Source organism: Malaclemys terrapin, chromosome 3, assembly GCF_027887155.1.
Source record: "Malaclemys terrapin pileata isolate rMalTer1 chromosome 3, rMalTer1.hap1, whole genome shotgun sequence".
In the NCBI taxonomy this organism is placed as follows: Eukaryota; Metazoa; Chordata; order Testudines; family Emydidae; genus Malaclemys; species Malaclemys terrapin.
The window spans coordinates 93,104,248-93,130,828 of NC_071507.1; the positions used below are offsets into that span (position 1 = coordinate 93,104,248).

A 26,581-nucleotide genomic window follows, 5' to 3' on the forward strand; every position below is an offset into this window, starting at 1 on the left:
TGGTGATGAGAGGGAAACACATTTACAAAAGTTATTTACAACGTGCACATTCCCATGTTTAAGGATTTGTTTTACTGCACATTTCAGATTATTTTTATAGGCATTTTCAGGGCTACAAATTATGTTTTGATCCACAGGATCAGATATCACTTTGCCTTAATACTGTAATTATTTTAGAAGTCCATCTCATGAAAAATCCAGTGACTTGAAAATCTATTCACTGGTGTATTTGCTTCCATAAATGACAATTCGAGATAGCTGGAATTTTCACCAATCATTGAGTAGTCTTATGGAAAAACAAATAAAACGTAGGCATTACACTAATAGAAGGTGTCTACAGCTCTCAGTACTAGACTTTAGGATGAGTTTTCCCACATACCTGCAGTTTTCTTTTCTTCCTAGAGAGGCTTCCTGTCCAGTCACTGAGGCGTCGCATCCTGCTTTTTAATGTGTCCTTCTTGGAGGCATCATCATTTAGGGGTTTGGATTTTCTACATGGGAGGGTATAAGAAGAGTACTGTGCGGGGCCTCCGTGTTCTACCCTAGAGGGAACATCAATGTCTGAGGCAAAAGAAACACGGTTGCTTAAGCTGGCATGAGTGCCAATGTATTCATCAGACAACCTGAGAGCTGAGGATGGGCTGCTTTCTAAATTTGTATCCTTATATAGATCGCGGAGGGAGGAAAGAGATGAACTTTGGTTGAAGGACTTTTTGCTGTCATTTGTGGGAAAACTGGCATGAATCCTTGTATCCGGAGTGCTCCTGGTCAGGTAGGAGCCATCCAGCTCATTGATATCCCCATTGTTGCCCCAAGGAGAGTCATACCATGAAGACTCTGAGCTTAGGGAGCTTCCTTTACTGGATCTAAGTCTTGAGTCAGTGGGAGATAGACGATGACTTGAAGTATCATCTGTACTGGAGTTCCTCCTCACCTCTAGCAGATCATTAGATTTGGATTCTAAAGTAGGTGAGTACCTCAGCAGCTGGACTGGTCCATTGGATTCCTCTGTGGAGACTTTGTTGTTGCTACTGTTGTGAAACTCAACCTTTAAACAGCCATCCAGCTTCCCCAGTGTTTTAATGAGAACTTTGGGGCTCCTCCTGTCATCTGGTGGTGGGGTTGATGCTAGGCTCTCATTCTTTCCGTAGCAATTTAAAATATGTCCACTGCATTCCCTGGAGGAAACATGATTACTTGCAGCTTCAAGGCCAATATAGTGGAAACCATTCTCAGGAAAAAATGCCACATTGCTTCCCTGGCAGTAGTTTCCTGAGGCATTTGTCCTGTGTTTGGCATGGATACTGCTTTTAGAGGTCTTTGCCACTGTGTCACTGAGCCTAGGTGAATAAGGCTGGTTACTCTTGAAGTGAGAGAGGCAGCTTCTGGCTAGTGATCTCGATTTGTAGCTAGTGCCACTGCTGCTGTGTCCCCATCCATGCAAGGAGCAAGACTTTTCATCATTAGCATGAATGCTGTGAATTTTCAGAGAACAAGGCTTCTGCTTGGCACCAGATGCAGCATTAGTGTGATTTTTTGATCCATGAAGGCTGTACTGGCTTTCTGAATTCCCCATTTTCCACTAAATTAAGAAAAAAAGTTTCATTAGTATCAGTGGCCAGAAGATGAAGAACTAAGATGAATAAAGCACTTTTACACTCTAAACAAGAAACAGAGTTTTTTTATTGTATGAAACAACTTTTTTCACAACAGAGTCAATAACCATTTTCAGTATTTAATAATTAGGAGCTGGGGAGGAGATCAGGAAAGCTCATTCTTTGTGTGGTTTGTTACCCTGCTATAAAGCTACTAAATGCTGGCGTCTAACCCCATTGAAATCATTTCAACACTTCCCTCCTCCCACACCCCCTGGCAACATTTTCTTCTTATAACTTGTAAAACCTTTAACTCCCAAGAACAATTGCATAATGAAAGGGAAACAACAGGATAATCGCTATTTAGATGTACAGTGAACTGTACTTTCAGAAAACCCCTGCTGCCAGGAGACATGCAAACTGTAGTTTCAGCTTGACTAGCTTCTGTGCAATAAAATGTTCCTTCAATAAATTGTTCGGCAAACCCCTACCTCATGATTAAAAAGAGCCAATCTGAAGGGGAAAAAAGGGGCGGGGGGGACTTGGGCTTTTTGAATAGCTTTATCCCTCATTTCAATACAAAGCTGCACCATGTTTGTTCAGCACACAGAAGTTTGGAAGTTCACTCAGCAAAACGCACTTGAGCAATCCTTGTTCACATAAAAGTAGCATTTACAGGAGAAGTTCAATTACTAGTGTGAGAAGTTTGTACAATCTGGCCCCATATAAGTGCACTTGAAAATAAAAGGCCCAAGTCGGCCCGTCCTTACATGGGTTTCAAACTCCAGTGGCTGCAATGTACATACAAATGACAAAGAATGTTTTGAAAAGATATAAAACAAGTCATTCTAAACTGTGTTTTCAAAGTTGATATGGTAAATGGTGCTTCTCTTCATATCAACTTTCAGACTGTTGGACTGGACAAAGCTTGTGCAGCCTCCTTACAGGCTTCTGAGAATTAACCCCATTGTGAAAACAGATCCACATTTTTTTTTTCACATTTACATTTATTTGAAAACCCTTCCTACCCTACCCTATTCATTTTTCATTAAGTCTTTTGGTATACAGTTTAGAATGAAATAGAAACAGAAGTACCTCTAGAATCACCATTAAATGTGGGTGCAATTAGCAATCAGCGTACTTTGCATTGTCTTGATAGATAGCCACCACACTTTCCAAAAACGGGATGGCATTCCATGCAAACTTTCTGGAAAATACAAACAAGGAAAAAATATCTCAGTCAAATACATTTACATATATTTTACCTCTATCAGATAAATCAACATAAAAATAAGACAGAGCACAAAAAATAGAGAGAAGGGAATTGGTTAAGAGTTTTTATATTTCAGCTACATATTCCTATACACTATGTTTGTTAACAGGTGTGAAATTATTGCAATAGAACCTAATATTGGGGTATTTTCTAATTCTTTCTTGCTCCACTTTCAATGATGAACTGGCACAAACTTCCAGTACTCTACATTTTGCTTTGGTAACATCAATTAAAATTTATCAGGCTGTGCAAGTATCCATTACAATTTGGACCACTTATATCAAACTGATCAGAGCAATTTTTTTGTGCGTGTTTACTCTGGTCATGGCTGAATTCCAGCCACGACTGCAGAGGTGAAAGGCTACTGGGTAATTCACCCTGCCAACCAGCCAGCAAACTTTTCTTAATGTTTATTCTAATTTTAAGTTAATCTGCCAGAAAAACAACAAAAAGGCAGCACCAGGCTCTGTACACACCAAAAGGTAACAAGACAAAAGCTGCTACGGAGAGGCTGAGAATACGTCAGCTGTTCACATAGCACACAAAGGCTGTCATTCAAAATAACAGGACAGGATCTGAATTTCAGAGAACTCAACAGCAGGTTATTGACTGAAAGCGCTCAGTAGAAGAAATGCATCACTGTAAAGAAAGTTTTGGGGAGGAAATTATTAGAACAGCAGTTTAATGGATATACTGATAACCAAAATTCATCCCCTCCTGCAAATAAACTTGGTAGACCGTTTACAAGTAATCCACGAAGAGTCCAAAGTACTATGACATTTTCAATGGAAAAATTATCCCATCTGCACAAAAACAAACAATACACTGGAAGATTTAGCTTCTTTTTAAAAAAAGAGAAAATGTGGATGATTTTGTGTCTCTGTAACATATTAAGAACCACAAAGATGACTAAAGGAATTCATCAGCAAGCTTTATATTTGGCTAACTTTTAGGTTACCTAAATTAAAAGTCACAAACTAGTATTAAAAACAGTATGGATAGAGAGCCCTAGATAAAGGCCAGCAAACAAATGTCTTAGAGGTATATATATATTTTTTTAAAACCATGCTCTGCAGTGTTTACACACCTCTGTACACAAAGCCCTGGGCACTTTCACCAAACCATTTGTTAGAGACTTTCACTAAATATAGGGACTTAAACATCTTATGATAAAAATCTACTTTATTTGATATTTTTAATAATAAGGAATTATTCATGCATTCCCTTATCTTGTAGGTACTAACTGTCTATGTCTAGAAAAGCATTAGTTATATAAAGCAGCTGTAATAATAGCAGCTTTAATACACAGCAATGGTTTAACAACAGAAGGGGGGAAAACCCTACATTCAAGATGAGGAAGAAACCAATTTAAATAGAAAAAAAAAATACATAAACTTGATCGAGTTCCCAGTCACTCAGTCAATGTAAATCTTCAGCAAACCTGCTTTCACCATTCGAATAGGAGCAGATCACAAACTAGGGAGTTTGTATGCAGAACCTACATATCAGAGCATAAACTACATTTACAAGGAAGCTTTGAGGGGCTTATTTCTATTCATAAGGGGACATTGAACCCAATTTGTCTAAAGAAGCAGGCAAAGCGACCATCTGGTCTCCATAATGATTGTGCACTGGACGGGTAATCCTTTTAACAGAGAGGGTAGTGAGCAAGCTGCTATTAAGAACCTCAAGATAGACATCAATTTTTCAAGGCTCAAGTCACTGGTACAACTTCCATTGTGTGTGTCTGATGCCGTGTACATATTATATAATGGGTGAAGGAATAAATTTATCTAAGGTACAATGACTGTAAAATAGGGCCTCAGTCAGTGTAGGAGCCAGTTAAAAGTACATCAAGACAGTCAAATTCCACAGAAATAAATAGTGACCAGGGATTTTTCTCAGTGCTCTGGGACTTCAGAAGGCCAGGACGTTCTAAACATTCAAATCAGTGAAACAACAAATCATGACATCTGCAGGACTACAGAGCAATCACCACCCTCAAAATTAGCCGCAGCTATTGCTACTTTTCTTACATTTGTATAGAGATTTTCCTTCGACAACCTACAATATGGGTGAGTTGGGTGAATCCATTTGGTGCCAAATCCCAGATGACACTGGTGCATTGGAAAGGCTCTAGGACAAGTTCCAGTTTCTTTGATTCAGAGATACCACATATTTTAAATCCACTTAATTCTGGAAGATATAGAAATTGGAACATAAAGGACTGACCTCAGCTACATTTAAATAATAAAAATATATATTTCACAGCATCTTTGTATTCCAGATTAAGAGATGAATTCTCCCACCAGTTTGGAGAGATGGCTGTATGGATACCTCTCATGAACAAAACCAGCTCCTATTAAATGTTTTCGGTCATTATAATCAGTGTATTTATTAAGTGGCTCAGCTCATTCAAGCATGATAAAGTTTATTTACTTTCAGTTGTACTAGATATTCCATGAAAAAGTTTTTAGCCTTCATCCTAGGTGCTCCATGACACATTTAAAAAAAATGCAAGTATATCAATAGATACTCCAGGAAACCCCCTCTCCCGCACCTACCACCACCACACCCAATAATTAACATAAGTCAGAATCCAGCAGCTAAAAACATTTCCCCATGATCTTCCATATAAAGTCCTCCCAGTCTCTCTGGGCTCAAGAACAAAAACGTGCATTGTAGCATGCCCTGAAAGATCAACCAACTAGGTCTATTTCAGACCAGAGTGGGAGTGAACTCCTGAACTGAGGATCCCTCCTGAACAATGGCCAGCCAGCTACACCCCTTTTCTTAAACTAATGGGGCTCTACCATAAGCACCTTCACCATTATGGCAGGATAGCAATCAGACAGCCTTACCAAATGATAGAAAATGTCCTTGGGAATAAAGGATATAGCAGCACATTGCAGCTTTAAAGGAACTTTCCACACCAAATTATTAATCTCTGAGAACAGAGGTTTATAAAGAGGTATTTAGCATCCCATACTGTATGCAAAAGCAAAGACAAATTTTGTGTTTTCAAAATGTATTGGGTGAAAGCAAATATTTACTTTAAAAACAACAATAATAAACAATGTTTTGGCATTAGATTTGCTTGTAAGAAACAACAATTCAAGGGAACAGGAAGTTTTAAGACCTACAGAATAAATTGCTTATTCTGCGGCAGCAGTTTACAGCCAAAGATCACAAAGACTGCTGTCATGGTTTCACTTACTGTAAGAGTCACATTATGCTGATTTTGGTACTGCCATCTCTCTTCTTCCAATACAATGACACTGCCTAGGTTAAGACTTCCCTAAAATTAAAATGCAGAATGCTTCTCTATTCTAAATTGTGCAGAACTATAACTTCAGATTGACAGAAGGTACACAGGAAGACATAAAAGGACAGAGTACCCTTCAACCAAAGACAGAATTATTCAATATCCAAGGATGAAATCTAAAGTGACAAGAGACTATGGTAGGATCTTCATATGGCAATTTTGCAGATTTCTTTGGTAATGGTTGACTTCTTCAACTTTGAAGTTGTTAGAGACCGACTAACATACATTCTAAGCAATGTCGGAAAAGGCATCTTCACGCACACATGAATCCATCTACTATAGCTATTTTTATGCAATATTTAAAATGTCTTCATTCCTTTTGTTGGGCACTCAGTGTGAAATTCACCCCGTGCATGGCCAATATGAGACCTATGCACTATTGAAGTTCCACTTAAGCCCACTTTTAAGATCTTATGTGGGATTCACAGGCCTGGTGCTGGTCCTTTGGACATGGGTGAATCTCATGCTAAAAGAATACAGTGTCACTTGAAGGATATTGAAACAGGCTCCATCGCTATGAAACCATCAGAAAACAGATTTTTAGACTAATACAGCCTCCTTTCTAACCTAGGCAGATCAACAAACAGTGTTGCCAATAATCATCAGAACCAATAGCTTGAAAGGATGAAGCGTCTCGGAGAACTAGCCAGGCTCCAAAAAAGTACTTACACTTATGTTATATTGCCATTGCTCAGCTGCCGTGAAAAAGTAAGCACATAATTTAGGGAGAAATGGTCATTAACTTATCTTCCTCCCAGCCTCTCATGACCAATTAGTTCCAAGTCTGAATTCAGCAGACCAAGAGCAAGAGTCTTGTTTAAGACTGACTGTAAAACACCAATGTATGTAAATAGATCATCTGTGAGGGGAAATTCAACAAGAGACACATAGGCAATATAATCACATACACTCCATAGGTAACTGGGCAGTTAGTTGGTAGAATGGTAGTAATAGCATTCTAGGGGAAAAAAGTCAACCCATACAGAACAGATTTTCTGGCTTGGGATACATCAGAGGACCCCAGATTGGAAAATTGGGCAGAAGATAAAGGAAGATGGAAAACGTCAGACCAAGGCTAGCAAAGCCACTTAGGAAACATGAACAAGAAAAAGGCCTTGTCTTTCTATTCTTTACTGTTGACCTTGAGATGAGAGAAGACATCAGATGATTGTTCTAATGAATCAACAAGGCACCCACTGTAGAGGCCTTTCATTTAGAACAGTGGCTGCAAAATGTTGGTACCCTAGGGTTCTCTCTAGTAGCAAACCAGTTTACATGCCAGTCCTCTACTGCTAGAAGACATCACAGAAACATGATGGACAGGAGTCCACTCTTCTGAATATCATGGCCACTCAAAAACAAACGCTGTCTGAACTACCAGTGCTGAAAGTGAGAAGTGGGAAGATGAAAAAAATATGTAGAAGTACACTGAGAGCTTAGGAAATCTCACTGTTCTACTAGTGCAAATACTGACCTCAAGCTCCATCATGGTTGTAACATTTGTACAAAAGGTAGGAGATTAATCTAAAGGAGCCCACACTGACAGATGAATGTGGATTTCTTTAGATAAGTGCAGTAAAGAGGGTGCACTCTCTGACCTTTCTTATGGAAGGACTTACAGTATTTGGCATTGACCTCTGGTGGGAGACACTATGGTAAATGCCATTTATCTTTTCTCTATTGTTTTTTCTATTTTAAGTATATGTTTATTTTTGATACAAAATGATCTGATCCTTTGAGAGAAGTGGAGTATAAAATAAATGAGTCCCCAGAACTCACCAAACACAGCCTTCTGTCTTAGGAAACATGTACCCTACGAGCTAAGGGGTATATTCCGAGCTCACGTACACACACTCCTGCTAACTCAATGAGAGCTCGCGTGAGTATATTTAGTAGTGTAGCTGCAGTAGCACGGGCAGGGGCAGTGGCATCACAGCTCCCCGAGTCCAAACCTGCCTGAACCCCACATGTACACATCTGGCACAAATACACCGGACTGCTCCCCATGCTACCACAGCTATACTACTATTTATACTCTCGCTTACCCTCACTGAGCTAGCGCAAGGATGTCTATGCTAGGGGAAATCACACCTCTAGCTCAAACTGTATACACAGCCTTAAAAGGACTTTCAGCTGTAGAATGTGACTGTAATATTCACCTTCGAAGGGGGGGGGGGGGAGGGCGGAAAAAAAGACATGGTGGTGCCAATGTCTTCACAAACACGGCCGGTCCATCTGCATGTCAACTAAGGGCACCACAAGAAACTCATCTTGATTAGTGGCACTGTGCAGAATCTAAAAGTATTTCAGAGTAATAAAAGAACATCCCTCTCCCATATGAAATTGCCAGTTTGATATTTTCTTTTGCTACACTTATGTGGTCTGGAATCCTATGGCTTTGACTTGGACCAGCTAACTCTCTCCCCTCTTTCTCTAGCTCAAGATTTAATTTAAGAAAAAAAAGATTCTTCTTTCAGTAATTCCCAATACTTTTTCTTTTCAGCTTAAATCACTTTTATATCCTCCTTTCCGTAATGGTTAAAACATCATCAACTTTAGATGGTTTACATCCTACTGAATCTGAGCCTGTATTTTTCTCTTCGCTGCTCTACAGCTTATGGTTTGTATGTGTGTGGCGGGGGGGGGGGAGGTGTTAGTGTATTTGCTTCGTTAGTTCCATAGGAATACAGGGTTAGAAGTATCTTGTTTATAAATTATATCTTTGTTCACTTTGGTTGCAGTTTAATGTGACAGTCACACAGAAAGCCAGAAAGTAAGCTAGACTTCACCTTTTTCAAGGCTGTATATGGATCTATATATGAAATAACCAGCGATGTGTGTTAGTGTTACACTATAGCTGAATTAAATATGGAGTTTCTTATTGGCAGCAATTTACAGTATTTTTGAAAGCCACGCATTTTGGTCACATGCTTTCACAAATGAGAAGCAGATTTTTGATTCCTGCAACTCCAATCACATTCTTAAGACAAAAATACACCATAATAATTGTACCTTGGTATTCTTGGCAGAATATTTTGCATTTATATACTACTGTATTCAAGCTATGAACTAAAGCAGCGCAAAAACAAATAGAATTATTTTGCCTTAAAAATCCCATTTGAAGCCAGAATCCAGTTCAAACTCATTTCACTCTCTTTAGAGCAGAGTCTCATTAGGTTAAACAGAAAGTTGTTCTGTAGATCACAGACGAAAATAAAAACAAAATATGACAACAGTTTTCTTCATAAAACAGTAATCAGTATTCAATTAATTATTCAATATCAGCCAGATAAGTCTTTTAAACTGTTAATCATTGTTCACACACTTCTACTTTTATATATAAATAAAAAACAACAAATCTCTTTTTTGGTTTTACATACAAAGTCAGTACCAAAAAGTCTACATCACTCTTCACATGTCCTGTCAAAACTGCAGACCCAATAACCAGGCCATGATTTTTTCTTTTCCTTAAATCATTCTTCTGAGCCCAAAACCTATGAAATTTAATTAAGTTATGTTTTACAGTTTTCTAGTTAGAGCAGCATGGAAGACTGATTCAAGCTTGAAGATCCTTATCCTATTACAGGAGGGCTGATACAATCTAAATCTCTGGAGACAGAATTTTCTTCTGCAGGAAAAATGAAGTCCATCATTTGTAAATGTTATTGAATTGATGCACAATGGCTAGAGTGCACATCCATTTAAGTAATAACCATTAAGCTTGACAAAAAAAAAAAAAAAAAAAAAAAAACAGAAGAGCCCATTCAAATTTTGGCTAATGTAGTTGTAGTGGTTAAAGAGATGATGTGTCCTCTCTCAGAGGGACTACTTCCTGCCCATGCAGGGGATATACTTAATGATCTGATAGGTCTTTTGCATCTCTAGCTATTATGTCCTAAGTGTATAGACCAAAATATAATGTAGTTCAGGGTAGGCAACCTATGGCATGCGTGCCAATGGTGGCATGTGAGATGATTTTCAGTGGCACTCACACTTCCCGGGTCCTGGCCACTGATATGGGGGGGCTCTGCATTTTAATTTAATTTTAAATTAAGCTTCTTAAACATTTAAAAAACCTTGTTTATTTATATATTATAAACTTCTAAAAAGAGACCTTCTAACAACATTAAAATGTATTACTAGCACGCGGAACCTTAAATCAGAGTGAATAAATGAAGACTCGGCACACCACTTCGGGAAGGTTGCCGACCTCTGATGCAGATTAATGTAGTGCCTTCCAGGAATTTCAAACTATTTAGGAAACTAATGAGTTAGATCCTGGGAGTGCATGGACTCTGTACCTGCGGGTACAAACTGAGCAAAAGTTTCTAAAACCTGATTTCTCAAACTGTCCTCCCTTTGTTCAGCTTACAACTTGTGGGCACAGATGTGTGCAGAAACTGATGTTATGTAGCCATATATCCAGAGGATGGGTGGCCTTGTGGTTAAGATACTGGACTGCGACTCACGGAGCTGAGTTCAGTTTCTGGCTCTGACACAGACTTCCTGTGTGACATTGGGCAAGTCATTTAGTCAATCTATGCCTGTCTCTTAAGATCTGCACAAACACAACACAATACAGTTGGGCCACAATTATAGTTGGGGCCTCTAGGAATTACTGTAAATACAAAATATGGATGAAGCAGAAGAAGGTGTCGAGCTACTTTGGATGCAGCCACAGTCAGCTAGTTAGTCATCTAAATTCTCTCAACTGTGCTCGCATGAAACTTTGGGTGCCGAAAAAGAAGCTTGGCTGAGAGCAAGACCCCATTGCTCAGCAATAATTCTCCCACAAACTTGTAGGCGAGAATGTCTTTTACTAGGTCTTCCTTATTCTGTTAAAAAACTTCCACCTTGACAATTAGTAGAGGTGGTTAGGACTGCCATTGAGTAGCTCATCTGTGGAACAGTAACCACCTTATTTGATTTAAGCTCACACCCTCCTTCTCTAAAGGCAAGTGTATTATCCACGATACAGAGTTGACATGAGTAACCTGAGCTAACACAGGTCACCTTTGGGTAGCTTGTTTGTTTATTTCAACTTCTTGTATATATGTCCCATGTGTCAGAATTAAAATTGGACCTTGCTGCACTAGTTTGTTGTTTAAACAATGATGAAATTTAAGTGGTCTTGAAATTTACACATAGTTAACCACTCTAAGATGGAAATGTCATACTTCCTTCAGCAAATAATTTAAACAGATACTCTTAAGTAGCAAAGCTATGTTTGCAATCAGGTCTAAATATTTTTTTTTCTTTCCAGTTGAATGTAGCAGAGAGATCCAAAAGACAATGAGGCCAAATCTCTGTGCCACTCCAGCCACTTTACCCTGCTTTATCAGCATAAAGAATGGAACTTTTCCCTCCAATATTAAATGTATTTAACACTAAGAAAAGAAACTTTTAGCCCATTATGATTTGTATTTATTGTAAATTACTAAAATTATGGGACAGGCTAGGCAGAATCCAAGAAAGAAAGAAGAGAGAGAGTCTATGCATTAATCATCATGGATTGGGGCAGTCACTCTAGTGTATTCCTGACAATATAAAGCTCTATTAAAGCATACCATACATATGAAGCTTTCCTTAACCCTTCCCCGCCACACACACCCCAGGCAAAAACACAAAACAAAAAACAAACCACCACCTTTAGAGCTGAGCTGTAAGATGATTTTGGCAGTGTCTAATTCACCAATTACAACAATTAAGTTCAACTGATCACAGATACAAAGAGTTCTGTGGAGGAAAACAATTCATGTATACTATGTAGTGTAGATGTTAGCTAAAGAAACCACTGTAGTTGGAAGACATCAGAGTAGTAGACACACAAAAATTATTTTTTCTGCCCAATGCCTTCAAGTTCAAAGTTTTCTTATCTCACTCTATTTTTCTTTTAAATATTGTTCTTGTGCCTGACAGATAGTTCTCTCCCACCCTCTTCATAATTTCTACTGCCCACCAGCCTTACCTTCAGCAAAGCTCCTGCTTCAGCCTCTTCTCCCTAATGTTTCACAAAACTATGCAGCACACACACACACACACTCACTCTCCCTTTCTTTCTGCCCCAGTAAGCCAGGAAACTGTGTCTAACACTTCAAAATGTTCAGCCGTTATGAGCTAAAAACAGATTCTGGGCTACGCTGGATGTATTTTTGTCTGTAAGCTACACACCCTCCTCATATTCATTTTTTTCCATTGGTGGAACAGTATGATGCAGACTTAACCAGAAAGTGGTTTTCCATGGGCCGCTTGAAATGATTAGCCTGGACGGCCTTCCATAATGCCTCAAAGCCACCAGGGAATACTCTATGACTAGGCTGTTGTTTGACCCTGCATTCCAGAATTACCACGAAAGTTCCATAGGAAAGCTACTAGAAAGTTTGCTGAATAAAGGTTTGCTTGCTTGAAGGTAGCCTCAGTGTCTTTTTTAAACTCATTAATAGCAAGTACATACACCTAACATCCTTGTGTATGATGCCTTTGTAAACACAACAACTTCCAAACCCACCGCTGGAATGTTATAGTCATGAAAACCCTCTCTTAAAAATAATTTTATGATTTTACACAACGTCATGCATATCAGGCAAACCCTATGTTCTCTTTGGTTTTGTTTTTAAAGCTGTACCAACCTGCAATAGCCTACAGTTTGAACTATTTGTTTCTAATAATGGTCATAAGATACAAAGCAGACATATATTTTACATAAATTACAATATTTTTAAATTTCAGTGCCTAAGGCTAGGCTGCTAAATCTATATTTAGGCACACAGATAATAGCCTGATTTCTGGAGGCACTGAGCAACCACATCTATTGACTGCAGTGAAAGCTAAGGATGCTCAGAACATCTGAGAACCAAGCCACTTACACCTCTACCCCGATATAACGCTGTCCTCAGGAGCCAAAAAAATCTTACTGCGTTATAGGTGAAACCAGATTATATCGAACTTGCTTTGATCCACCGGAGTGCGCAGCCCTGCCCCCCCCCCCCCCCCGAGCACTGCTTTACCGCGTTATATCCGTATTCGTGTTATATCGGGTTGCGTTATATCGGGGTAGAGGTGTATTTAGATGCCTAAAAACAGATATAGATGCCTACCTCTAAGCACCAGCATTTGAATATTTTGGCCAAGGTGCATCGTGGAAGATATGTTAAATCAGTAACAATGCTAAAGAAACAGGCTAGAAGAAATTTCATCTAGTTAAACTCCTTATGTATCAAGACTCTTTAAAATGACAACCAATAATCATAGCTACCAAACTTATCTATCCTGCATGCTAATGCAAGGAATATCAGTTTCACAAAATCAACTTCCCTATTCAGAAGTTTACTTTAGGAAAATATTTCTCCATGTTGAACGACAGGATGCATGATTTGAAGGACAACTGCATTCTAAAGTGGAAACATTCAGCAGAACCCAGAAAACCTTTTACACAGGTTTGCACATATTTGATTTGCATGAACGGAGGAGACCTATTTTAAAACCAATTTGCATAGGAACACAGGCATTCCTACACCAGATCAGACCTGCAGTCCATTGAATCCAGTATCCTGTCTCAGATAGTGGCCAGTTCCAGGTGCCTAAGAGGAAAGTGAAAGAAATCATGCAGTTGATAATTCTGGAATAATCTGTCCTGGTTTTCTGTTTAACCCTAAAAACAATTAATGTCTGGCTCCTGCACTGAACCATGAAGGTTAATACCCTTCTAAACATGTTGATGCTATCAGATATAACTATTAATATGTTCTCATTATCTATACAAAAGTCTAATCCTTTTCTGAGACCTAATGGGCTCAATGAAATCCTGTGGCAGTTGAGTTCCAGTTTGTTCATTTTTTAAGTAGTACCAAAGTGATGCACTAGTAACATGCTTAGGCTGAACCCACCTCACTGGCTAAGACACCTGTTACACCTGTTTCAAAAGAGTGAGAGTTTTTCCCCCAACAGATTGCTTGAAAACTCTTTGAAATTAAGATGTGTTTTATGGTACACTTTAATGGTCCCTCTAAGCAAACTACTGAGTAGATTCACCAGATATACTTAGTGCAGGCTATGATGATCCTTGCTTGTCTGTGCAGGTGCGGGAAGAGATGTGCAAGAAGACCCCCTCCTATGTGCTGCCAACCAAGGGCTTCCTATTCCCCTCGTGGAGGTGAGTTTTTTAGAGTGGTGAGAGAGCTCTCTCCCAGCGCTCTGCTGCGACTACACAAGCCACGTTAAAGCGCTGCTGCGGCAGCGCTTTAACATTGCTACTGAAGACGTGCCCTTAGCCTCAGCCAATATAAAGATGCATAATGCCCTAAATGGCCAAGACTTCCCTACCCAAGAGATCACCACTCTCCCTGTGATGTCCTGCCACAGCTGAGATCAGTAGAAACACTTGAGCTAATGTCTCTGCCCCCAATATCACAGGGAAGATTCTGCTCGCAGGGCATTTGCTGTGAAGGCCCCTTTCCTTTGGAATACTCTTCCATCATGGACCAAAATAATGTGAACTGATGACCGTCAGGGCATACTGCAAGCCATATCTCAGAAAAGCTATGGAAGATATAAGCATTGTCAGGTGATGTTTAAAGTAATATGGGAAATTTGCTTTACTTTTGTGCTGTAAGGTTCTTTTAGTATGGTTAGATGCATGAGGTCACTGTTTGATTTCATGTATTTTTTCCAGTATGTTTCAAAAAGCATCTAAAATGTTTAGATGCTAGATCAGAGGTGGGCAAACTACGGCCCGTGGGCCACATCCTGCCTGAAGGACTGTCCTGCCCAGCCCTTGAGCTCCTGGCCAACGAGGCTAGCCCCCGGCTCCTCCCCTACTGTCCCCCCACCCCCGCAGCCTCAGCTCACCATGCCGCCAGCGCTTTTGGCGGTGGGGCTACAAGCTCCTGCCAGGCAGCATGGCTGTGAGAGCTACCTGCCTGCCCCAGGGCTCTAGACTACACGGCGGTGTGGCTGGCTCCGGCTGGGCAGCACGGCTGCCAGTCCTGGTGCTCTGAGCGCCATGGTACAGGGTTGGGGAGCGGGGGATTGAATAAGGGGCAGGGGGAAGTCAGGGAACAGAGAGCAGTTGGATGGGGCAGAAGTTCGGGGAGGGGCAGTCAGGGGACCAGGAACAGGGGGCAGTTGGATGGGCGTGGGAGTCCCAGGGGGCCTGTGAGGGGGAGGGGTTGTGGATAGAGGTCAGGGCAGCCAGGGGGTGTTGGATAGGGGGTGGAGTCCCGGGGGGGCAGTTAGAGGCGGGGGGTCCCGGGAGGGGGCAGTCAGGGGACAAGGAGTGGGGGGGTTGGATGGGTCGGGGGTTGGATGGGGGCAGTCAGGGGGCAGGAAGTGGGAGGGGGCAGATACGGGGCGGAGGCCAGGCTGTTTGGGGAGGCACAGCCTTCCCTACCCGGCCCTCCATACAGTTTCAGAACCCTGATGTGGCCCTTAGGCCAAAAAGTTTTCCCACCCCTGTGCTAGATAGTGCCTCTTGTTACTCTCTTATAAACCAATGCATGTGTCAGAGGCAGAATAAAAAATGGGAGATCAGCTTGAAGAGAAAGCAGGATAATGGTGTAGTAGTTCCAAATCCTCAGGTCTGTGTGGATGACACCATCAGACAAGATAATCAAATGGTCTGAACTCAGGGGTCAAATTGAGAAAAATAAGCTTCACTCATTTGAGTTGCCAAAATAAGATGCTGCTCATAGGAGACTGTACACATCTGTGCCCCCACCCTCCTTTCTTACATGAGAAAATTAAATGTTTTAAATGCTTGACATTTAAATAAACATTATTGCACATTCGAGTTAACAGGTCCCTGAGATGAATGAGGCAGTTCACACCCTCAGAACTATTGCTCCAGTGAAACTAAGCCCTTGGCTACATTGGTGCTGTACAGTGCTGTAACTTGCTGCGCTCAGGAGTGTGAAAATGACCCCCCCCCCCGAGCGCAGTGCTGTAAAGCGCCAATGTAATCAGCGCCTGCAGCGCTGCACCGTCACTCGCAGCGCTGCAAGCTATTCCCCTCGGAGAGCTGGAGTACTTGCAGTGCTGCGAGAGAGCTCTCGCAGCGCTGGCGGAGCAACTACTCTCGCGCTTCACAGCGCTGCTGCGGCAGCACTGTGAATTCTCAAGTGTAGCCAAGGCCTTAGTTCAGATTTTTAAAGTTTTCTTCACAATCATAACAGCTAGAAGCTTTCATTAAAAAAAAGTAAGTTCAGATTTCCAAAAACAAGAAAACAGCCGACAGAGGTGACAACACACCATATCACTGTGTACCATCCCAATCCGATCCTTTTCTGAGCTGGTGTCTATAAAGACACAGAAATAGCATTGATATGTCATGCTGATAATCACAGTATTTCACAGGTTCACAAATTCTCTCATAGCACAGGACATAATAGAAAATGCGTCTCTTGGACTAACTCCTCTTCTATTTGGAGTCTATTTGGAGACACCTCCAACAATTGTTTACATGGAAAAATAATGTTAGGAAAGGATTTCTTGTATTTTTAGCTTTTCCCCATATTTTTTTCCCCCTCTCCCCCTTCCTTCCCCCCCCCCCCCGCCCCGCTCTCCCCTCCATTCTCTAGACCTCTGCACGGAAGAATCTGGAAATGGGTCTAAAGAAATCACAGATAATTTTGAGGTTACCTAGCAATATCAACCATCATCAATTACCCAGGGAAATATTTTGTTCCAACAAAAATGTAACAGTATTTGTAAGACTTTTACTACAGCAACATTTGTGTCAATAGTTTTTAAAATGTATGTTGTTGCATAGAAAAACTAAATTTAAGAATTGAAAAATGCTCATTGAAATAGAAAATGGAACATTTTAAAAATAGTCTAAAGCATCTGCATTTAGTTTAAAGCATTTGGAAAGTGGAGTCTTCAAACAAGCAGTTTAAAAGGCATAAGTCTATTAAACGTGTGCAAAAATATTTGAAGGTGGAGTCATTTGTCACATTAGCATAGGCAAGAGGTCTCAGGACATAAATATTTATAAATCACAGGTGTTATTTCACATTGCATAACAAATGTTGCTTGTGCCATTAAGTGATCCAACAGACCAGTTAATTGCCTCGGCAACACTGAATATTTATTATCTGACATTAAAGATTGAGGGTCAGACACTTAAAAAAAAAAAAAAAAGGTTTTTTAATGAAGGGAAACTGGTAAGTCAACAGACCATGCTAACTTCATTTTGAGTCACAATGCTTTGTTACAATCGGATAAATATGGGGGAGTTTCTAAGCAAGTTCTGTCAATTAATGTTTGCTTAGATAATCTGCATCAAAAGGCATGTAAAAATAGATCTTGTATAAAATACATTTTAAATTAAAACAGTGTTGCTAGTTCTTGTGACTATGACAAGTTTCACGATATTTGGTGTTTTTCTTAAAGCTTCAGCTTCTGAAGTTACACGAGAATCTCAGCTGTTTTTATTAAAAGTAAATTTCCAGCCTTCGCTGTTGCAGAGAAAAGCTTGAAAATGGGACATGGGTGCACCCTAAAGGCTCACAAGCCAGAAGGCAAGTAACACAATTTCAAAACATACTACTTTAAAAAAACAAAACAAACAAACAAAACAAAAAATCCTTATGATTTTTAAGCCAATCTCATGATTTTTTTGAAGCCTGACTCACGGTTTTTGAGCATTTGGGGCTCACAAAACTGCTAAAGTCAACTGTTGAATTACATTACAATTGTACAGAAATGTAACAAGGAATAATCCTGGTATAAGAATACTAAAATAAGGGTTTTCCCCGGTTAGAATGTGTCATTTTATATTTATACTTCTTAAATGGAGTGATGCACATCAGGACTTGTAAGTTGCTGCAAAGAAATATGCCCAAAGCAGAATTAATAATAAGGACAATTTCAACATCTTGTCTACCCATTTACAACAATTTTTCTGGCTGGAGATGGTGGTGTTCAAGTTGACAGGTTCTTAATGGCCTGGATTATTCAGCAATTCTCAGAGGACTCTTTCTAGTCATTAGGAAAAAAAAAGTGAAACAAACAGAATTATCTTACTCCCATGGAGCCTATCACACTAATTGAGAGCAACATCACAATGTGTCCCATTTTAGTTATACGAGTTAAGTAGACAAGAAGCTGCTATTATCTTTAAAAAAATAATATGGGGAAGAGGATTGGCTTTGCGCATGTATGTTTCAGTATAGCATCTCAAATTTCAAGAGATCCTTGCTTTAAATAAAAGAGGCCATACATTGTGAAGCTCTGTAGATACCAAATAAAGTAAAAAGTTAATTCCATCAAAGGGGAATTGGCAACGTGTTGATAAGACCAAATGGTTTAAAAAAAAAAATTGTCAAGTTTTATATTATGGAAAGACACTGCTATGTGATGATCCTTCCCCTACAATCTGATGGATAATAGGTGTAAATGTACTGTCATAGCAGCATGAAAAGAGGCAGATAAGTCGCACTGATATTTAAATGAAAGCATTCATAAATATTCCTATACTACAATAACTGGGGGGGGGGGTTAAAATGATAGGGAAGCAGGGCAAAAATGGCAGTAGCTGCATCAATTGTTTCTTAGCCAAGTATCTAACCAGAAATTAGAAACATGTGACCGTTCTACACAGCCTTATCTTATCAAATAGAAGCAGGAGATACCACCCCTATGTTTTTGGAGTGAAGGATCAACATGACTTATTCAAACCATTTTGCCAGAATCAATAGAATTCTATTTAATGTAGTAATTAAACAATATATGTACTGTATTAGAATTTTATAACCAAAATACAAAACATGAGAAAAATAAGATTCACACACACACAAATTATCAGAGAGGAAATGTAAATCGTTACCAGATCACCATATGGAACAAAACAGACCATAGTTCACTGACAATTCATTGGTTAGGTGATTGGAAGGATATTGCTTAAAATGTAATACTCTCATTCCATCTATAAACAACCTGCATGGGGATCAGAAATTTTATCTGATTTATCCTTATATTAATATACATCATAGGAGACCCAAATATTTAACAAAACCCCTTCCAAATGTTAAAAAAGGATACTACAAAGGTAAATTTTTCCATTAACGTGACATGAAAAATACATATTTATCATCTACATATAAATATTTCCAGAAGCAGAAGGCAGAGATTTAGAAGACCGACAATTAAATGGAAAGATTTAAAGTGTCTTTCCTACATAACATTGTGAGTAAATAACCAACTGCAAGAAAAAACAACACACTAACTAAACACAGGACATATTCAACCATCAAATGTATCTCCACTAACCACATAACAGTTTGCAATGTACATCATATTTAGCAAGGAGCTAGCCAGTTTCTTGTCCTAATGTTCTTGACTATGGCCCTAATTGTCCCATATTCAGGAAAAATCCCATACAGGGCATTAAAAACTCAATGAGATTCTCTGTGTAGAGCGTCCCATGCATTCTCCCTGTGGGCCTGTGGAAAGGCTGGTCCCATGGATGAAGCAGCAGGTACCCACCCCCAGAACTAGCTGAGATTTAGGGATCTGCCAAAGGGGCAGGGCCATTTGCATGAGACTTCATTGCCGGGGATTTCCCCTACCAGTTACTGTCTACAGAACAACCTCTTCCACTCCTAGTTTAAACAATGTCAAGAGGAAGTGCACAAAAGCTCAATATCTAGGTCAGTGTGAAATTTTCTGTGGTTCCTGCTGGTCACCGCCCACAGCCTGCATCCTCCTCACATGTGGTATACTCCATGCCACAGTGTGGCTTCAGCAGGGTACAAGGAAAGAGGTGGCATTCCTCCCCTTCATATGCATCACACAGACAGGGTATTTGGGTTTTTCATTTGCTTTGCCCATGAAGACTTAGGGAATGATTTGAGCCCTTTGTCTGCACTTAACCCAGAGCTTGATGGGAAATAATAAGCATAGCATTGACATCTTCCATTACATATTTTCTTTTGACTATCCCGAGTTCCCTTCTCCTTGCCTGGGCTACAGGGTTTGGATCTGGGAAGAGAAAGGATTTTCTTGCCCTCAAACAGGATATCTTGTTTGCATCTGGCAGCCATAAGGACTCTTTCCCGGTCCCTGGCATCTGAGAGGGTTGCAATTAATGTTTTTCTCTGTTGACTCTTCCCAGGCAAGGCCCTAAGGGGAATCCTATATCATTTTTCCAGATATACATGATCATCATGCACATTACTATTAAGTATATTTGCAAGAAACATAGCCAGCAAAGTAGGGTTTGGAAGTTCTTTGCCTCCAACAACGCCAAACATTTTGCAGAAGCAGATCTGGTTTTCTAACTGCTCTCCCCCCCCCCCTTTTTCTTTTTTTCCTCCCAGAAACCCTTAACTATGGTTTTCTATGAGCAGCCTACTCTGAAGCAGCAATTTTACATTGCTGTATATTCTCTACTACCTTACCAATTTATCTTTTGGCTCCTTGGGGCATTAATGCTGACATAATGGCACTGCTGATACAGGGCACGATCCAAAGCCAAATTCCAGGGTGGGAAGCTGGGTTTTTCAGGTGGTCATTTCCCCCGTACCTCACTGCTGGGCCCCTCTATGTGACAACCAACTTTAGCTCGAAGATCTAGTCCACCAGCTAGGAGGTATCTTCCAATAATATTTTAATGTCCAGATTCTACAAACTGTTGTGGTGGCTGTTTGGTTATCGCAGACGAAACAGCACATCCCTATGCAACTTCTCATTAACTACTGAGAGTGCAGAAGAGACAAATGGGCAGGGCAACAAAACAGGATCATTTTGCTTACTTGTGCACTTGGTAATACCGAACAAAATATATGTCCCTACATGTATTTAAACTATACAAGAGATAAGTGACGTATTACTCCAAACGGGTGCCTCTGTGTATCCTCCACATATTGTATTTCCCAGCAGTCATTCCAAAGCTGCAGGGGCCTCCACAAAATTCATTCCTATGAACAAAAGGGAATGGGCCTATTTCTCTGTTGCCCTGCACCTTGTGTAGTCATTTCCACCAAAGCAGAGCCTGTGTCAACTGGTTTCAATTTTACCATTCTAATTTGGTAGCACTTTACCCCCACTTTGCACTGGTGTAATTGAGTACACAAGACACAGAGCAAGGGAAACTTGGGCCCATTATTTCCACGTAGCTTTCCCACAAAAATAAAAAATAAAAATAAATAACCTCCTCTCTCACACCCTCTAAAACAAATGACAACTAAAAACCTTTCTTCTAATCAAGCAGTTTCTTCTAACAACTGGAAAAGAAGAGAGTTATGTAATGAGGTCCTCAGATACTACAAGGAAGGGTGCCAGTTTAACTATATATTGGAAGCTAGATTAAACAAATAGATTGAGAAGTTGACACTTCTGGGAATAATACAGCAACATGGGCTAGAATATTTATATTGTGAAGATGACCCAGGAAATAACATTTCTGGGGAGAGTATTGGCATCCACATATTCAACAGACACAATATCAGATCTCCCGGAGTTAATTTAAAATTTACCAAGTGACATAACCCATCTCTCCCCCTCCTTTCCCCCCCCCCACACTCTTTTTAGCTTCCCCTTTTCATAATGTTAAGGAATTTCTCACACTGTACAGGGTTATCTGCAGTTATTTCTAGGTAGCCTATAAACAGCAATGTTCCCGCATTTATTGTCACTGCTGTGGTATGGTTATTGTGCTGTTCTTTTTCCTTTCCTCACTTGGGATTAGAAGCGCCAGTTTCTTTCACTTTCAGCTACAATACCATATACTTTTAGTATTTATCCTTCAGTCATCAATTACACTTTATTATGATATATTGTGTTGTGTGATGCAGCAAGACAGAAATCAAAAGGAGGTGATGAATGAAATGGTAATTTGATCCCCCAGAATGTAGAAACAGCCGGGATAACAGGGCTGAGGAACATTTTGACAAAAGAGACATACCGCCTCTCTGGCAAACTAAATCCAAACATCATGAGTTCAACTTTGACAGACTCTAAACCATGATGTCATATGTAATACTTTATTTTAAAGGACTATTAGCATAAACAAAGGTTCAAAATAATGTCTTGCAACAAGAGCAATTCCTCTGAACTCAATGGAGTTACTTGTGGAATAAGGTACTATTTAAATGTAATCTAGTCCTATTAGAAAAGAAGGGGCAAAAGTATTTTTCTTGATTGAAACAATTTGTTTACTTTATTTATTTGACACCACTTTGTGTATGGTCAGTCTCTGCATTTCCCCTGTATAGACAGTTAGGGCCCAAACCTGCAAGTATTTGGACAGATCAATAACTTTATTAATAGTAGTAGTTCAATTAAAAACAAATAAAATGAGTAAAGTCACTCATATGCCAAAGTGTTTGCAGAATTAGATCCTTAGTAAGTCAGTTGACCATGCCAAAAAGATCTCTTCCTTCCCATGCCCCAGGAATTTCATTATTCTTAGAACTTTTTGTGCATATAAAAATGATTTTCTTTACCCATTATCAAAGCTGGGGATAACATAGCTCCTCCTCAGCTGGTGCAGTGAGAGCTCCCCTTCCTATTTCTATCCAGTGGTTAAAATAGATATAGGTGATAATTAAAAACTGCAGGTCACTATTGTAAAGAACATCTATTATTTTCCTTCCTCAGTTTTCTGTTTTGGTTATTAAAACAAAGCTCGGGATTTCACTTCAGAGCTCTTCCGCAGCTTTCTATGAAATCCATATTTGCGGAACTCTTAACATCACCAGCAGCATGCAGAAGAGGAAACCCACACCTACAGTAATACAGGTCACTATCAGTCAAAGCTGTTATCAAGCCGTGTGTGTGTGTGTGTGTGTGTGTGTGTGTTTTTAAATAAAATAACACATACTCTCTCAACACTGTTGTAGAGGAGCTTGGGAATCTAGAGCACTTAACACAACAATCAACTTGGCTAAGAATGCTTAAAGGTGACATTTGTACTTCACCCACAGATCCTTGCTTCTCTTCTTTTGATTTTTTTTACACTATTTCTTATTAGCATGGATTAATCAAATTTCTCTGCTGTCCTCCAGGGCTGGCCTTACCATGAGGCGAACTGAGGCAGCCGCCTCAGGTGCCAGACAGAGGGGGTAGAGGGAGACGCCACTAGGACCCAGAGTGTAGAAAATTGTGTCTGCTGCTGCGTATGTATTCTCTCTGCTCTAGATGCACAGAGATGGTGGAGTGCTGTGCTGGAGGAAGGAGGGCACAAGAGACATAACAGGCAGGCAGGAGAAAAGGTGAGAGGGGAATAACAGAAAGCAGCAGGAGCTGCAGGGAGATAGAGGAGGAGGAGCCTCTTATGTAACTCTCTAGCACCCCCAGGAGCCTGGACTGATTAACACCAGCTTCTCAGGGAGCTTCCTGTTTCCTGCTGCTTCCCTGAACCCACTTTAGGAGAACAGGCAGTTCACTGAAGTAGTAGGAGCCAGTTAGGCCCTTAAGACGCTGATATCTTCCCGCACTCAGGCCCTGCTACCAACCTACTTATTTGTCCCCTTCAATTGAGTTTTGAGAGCCACTATAGCTGGCACAGAACAGCAGTCATGAGTGAAAGAAGGAAACGTCCCTCTAGGACAGCATTCAGAAAAAGAAAGAAAGCAAAGGAAGCTTTTCTATCTAAGCAGGAAGGAGCTCTCCTGAGATACATAGACACAAATGTTCACAGTGAGCCTTCCAGACCCAGTGAGGATGTGAGTGGTGAGGAGATGCCTGATCTTCCAGTTAGTCAGAGTGCAGGTGACCTGGCAGCTATTGCAGCATCCATATCTCCATCTCAAGTGGATGTAACCATGCACATTCCTGAAGAAAAGTGTAGATCAGAGAAGAGTGTGGTGGAGGCGCAAGAAACAGCTGCTGCTGAGTTTTGTTCCTTAAGTCTAGATGATCCAGGACTGTGGACCCACTTGAGCAGTAGCCTGAGGGACTTCCTTGTACTGCATGGGCTACAGCAAGTGGAAAAACTTCATGTTCTCCAAAGACAATGAAAATAGACGTTTCCATCCAACACATTACTGGCATGAAATCCCCAATGGTGACAAAGTGGAGAGGCCATGGCTTATGTACTCAAAACCCCAGAATGCTGCATACTGTTTTTCTTGCAAACTCTTCCAGTCTAATATTCCAGCCACATTGGGTTCTACAGGAACAAAGGACTGGAAAAATCTGGCTAGAAATCTGGCCTGCTATGAGAAGGCAACAAATCACCAGAGAGCATTCCATAGGTGAAAAGAACTTGAGATGAGACTAAGGTTAAAGGCCACCATAGATTATCAGTATCAAGAGAAGATTGCATCAGTCTCTTTACCAGCAAAATGTTCTGAAAAGGCTCGTTGCCCTTGTGAGAATGCTTGCTACCCAAAACCTAGCACTGCATGGCACTTCAGATCAGCTGTATGTGCCAAACACTGGAAACTTCCTTAAAATTGTGGAGCTGATGGCGGAGTTTGATGCTGTACTCCAGGAGCATCTAAGAAGAGTCACCACCCAAAAAATGTACACACACCACTACCTTGGAAAAACAATTCAAAAGGAGATCCTACAGTTACTGGCAACAAAAGTCAAACAGAAGATTGTGGCAGATCTGAAGTCAGCAAGATATTACTCTGTTATTCTGGACTGCACACCTGACATCAGCCACACAGAACAAATGACTTTAATGGTGCATTTTGTAACAACAACAGAACCTAGTGAAAATGTCCCTGCAATGGTGACTGTCAGAGAGCATTTTCTAGAATTTATTGAAATTGATGATACTACAGGAGCTGGTATGACCAATGTGCTTCTTAAAAAGCTGGAAGTTACGGGAATTGTGATAGCTGACATGAGAGGTCAGGGCTATGATAACATGAGAGGAAAGCACAGAGAAGTGCAGGCACGGATCCGAGAATTAAACCCTCGAGCTTTTTTTGTCCCATGCAGTTCTCATTAATTTAACTTGGTGGTCAGTAATGCAGCATCAGCAGATTTTGAAGAAACATCTGGAAACATCCTCTCTGACACTGAAACCACTGAGTGTCTCACAATGGGAAAGTCAAGTGGAGGCGATAAACCTATCAAACACCAAATTGGGAAGATAGATGATGCCAGAGTTGCCATTATGGAGGATAATGCTATGACAGGAACTGTTCATGGGAGAACAGTGGCCGAGGGAAATGGAATCACCAGAAACCTACATAACTTCACATTTCTGTGTAGCTTAGTGTTGTGGCATGACATACTGTTTGAAATAAATGTTGTAAGCAAGAGACTCCAAGGTGTTGACCTGGATATATCTGAAGCAATGGAACAACTGGACAAAGCAAAGTCATACCTACAGTCTTACCGGTCAGATGAGGGATTTCAAAACATTCTGAAGAGTGCACAGAAGTTGGCAGAGGAACTTCACACTGAAGCTATTTTCCTACCCATTCAAGAATACAAGAGTCACCGAAGAAGATGACATTTTGATTACGAGGCATGGGGTAATCCCATAAGAGACCCCAAACAACAATTCAAAGTTGAATTCTTTAACCAGGTGCTAGATTGTGCAATACAGTCATTTGAAGAAGGTTTCATGCAGCTCAAGTAACACAGCAGTATATTTGGGATGTTGTATGATATTCCAAAACTCTTCACTATACCTCAAGAAGACCTACACCAGCAATGCAGGGCACTAGAGACAGTGTTGACACATGATGACATGTGCGATATTGATGCGAGTGATTTAGGGAATGAACTGAAAGCCCTATCAAGAAACATTTCAGCAGGATCAACACCAAAGACTGTTCTGGAATATATGTGCACAAATAAGATGACCACCTTCTTTCCAAATGCTTTTGTTGCTCTGCGCATACTTCTAACATTTCCTGTAACAGTTGCCAGTGGAGAACGCAGCTTCTCCAAGCTAAAGTTAATAAAAACACATCTACGTTCCACAATGACACAGGAGAGGCTGGTCGGCCTTGCAACCATCTCAATAGAGCATGAGCTGGCCCAGACTCTGGACCTTCAGCAGGAAGCCGTTCAAATCTTTGCAACCAAGAAGGCACGAAAAGCACCACTTTATTATTCAAAAAGATTAAAAATGCCAGTGTTTAGTATGCAGACAAGAAAAGTTAACTTTCAAATGCCTGAACAGCAAATGTAAGTGTTACTTACAATTTTTGAACAAGGCATTTTAAGTTGTTAGTTCTCCTTTATTGGGGTAGGTAGCAGAGCAGTACCATGAGAGGAGTAGAACAGGAAGAAGGCAGAATTGAGACCTTTCAAAGTTTTGGCCCAAACGAGGGGACTTGGGGGCATCATTTGAGCTCCCCGCCTCAGGTGCCAAAATGTTGTGGGCTGGCCCTGCTGTCCTAAAATGTGCATTCTCTGCTTATTTGTTTCCTTCTGATCTTCACTTGCTATCTCACTAGGCAATAGCATATGGTTTCTGGA

At 40.4% G+C, this 26,581-nt stretch overlaps 1 protein-coding gene across 4 annotated transcripts in view; it reads right to left on the bottom strand.

Annotated features, from left to right (window-relative positions):
- Positions 1 to 26,581, bottom strand: part of TIAM2 (TIAM Rac1 associated GEF 2) — a 323,237-nt gene that overhangs the window by 110,062 nt on the left and 186,594 nt on the right. For 3 of the 4 annotated variants that reach the window (XM_054022224.1, XM_054022226.1, XM_054022222.1), the window contains exons 3-4: positions 2,691 to 2,802; positions 380 to 1,582 (exon numbers count right to left, since the gene is read on the bottom strand). In XM_054022224.1, coding sequence (XP_053878199.1) covers positions 380 to 1,582; positions 2,691 to 2,705 — 1,218 coding nt within the window. In that variant the 5' untranslated portion in view covers positions 2,706 to 2,802. Of the gene's footprint in view, positions 1 to 379; positions 1,583 to 2,690; positions 2,803 to 4,904; positions 4,968 to 26,581 lie in introns of those variants that run through there. The other variant, XM_054022225.1, reaches the window with a different exon arrangement.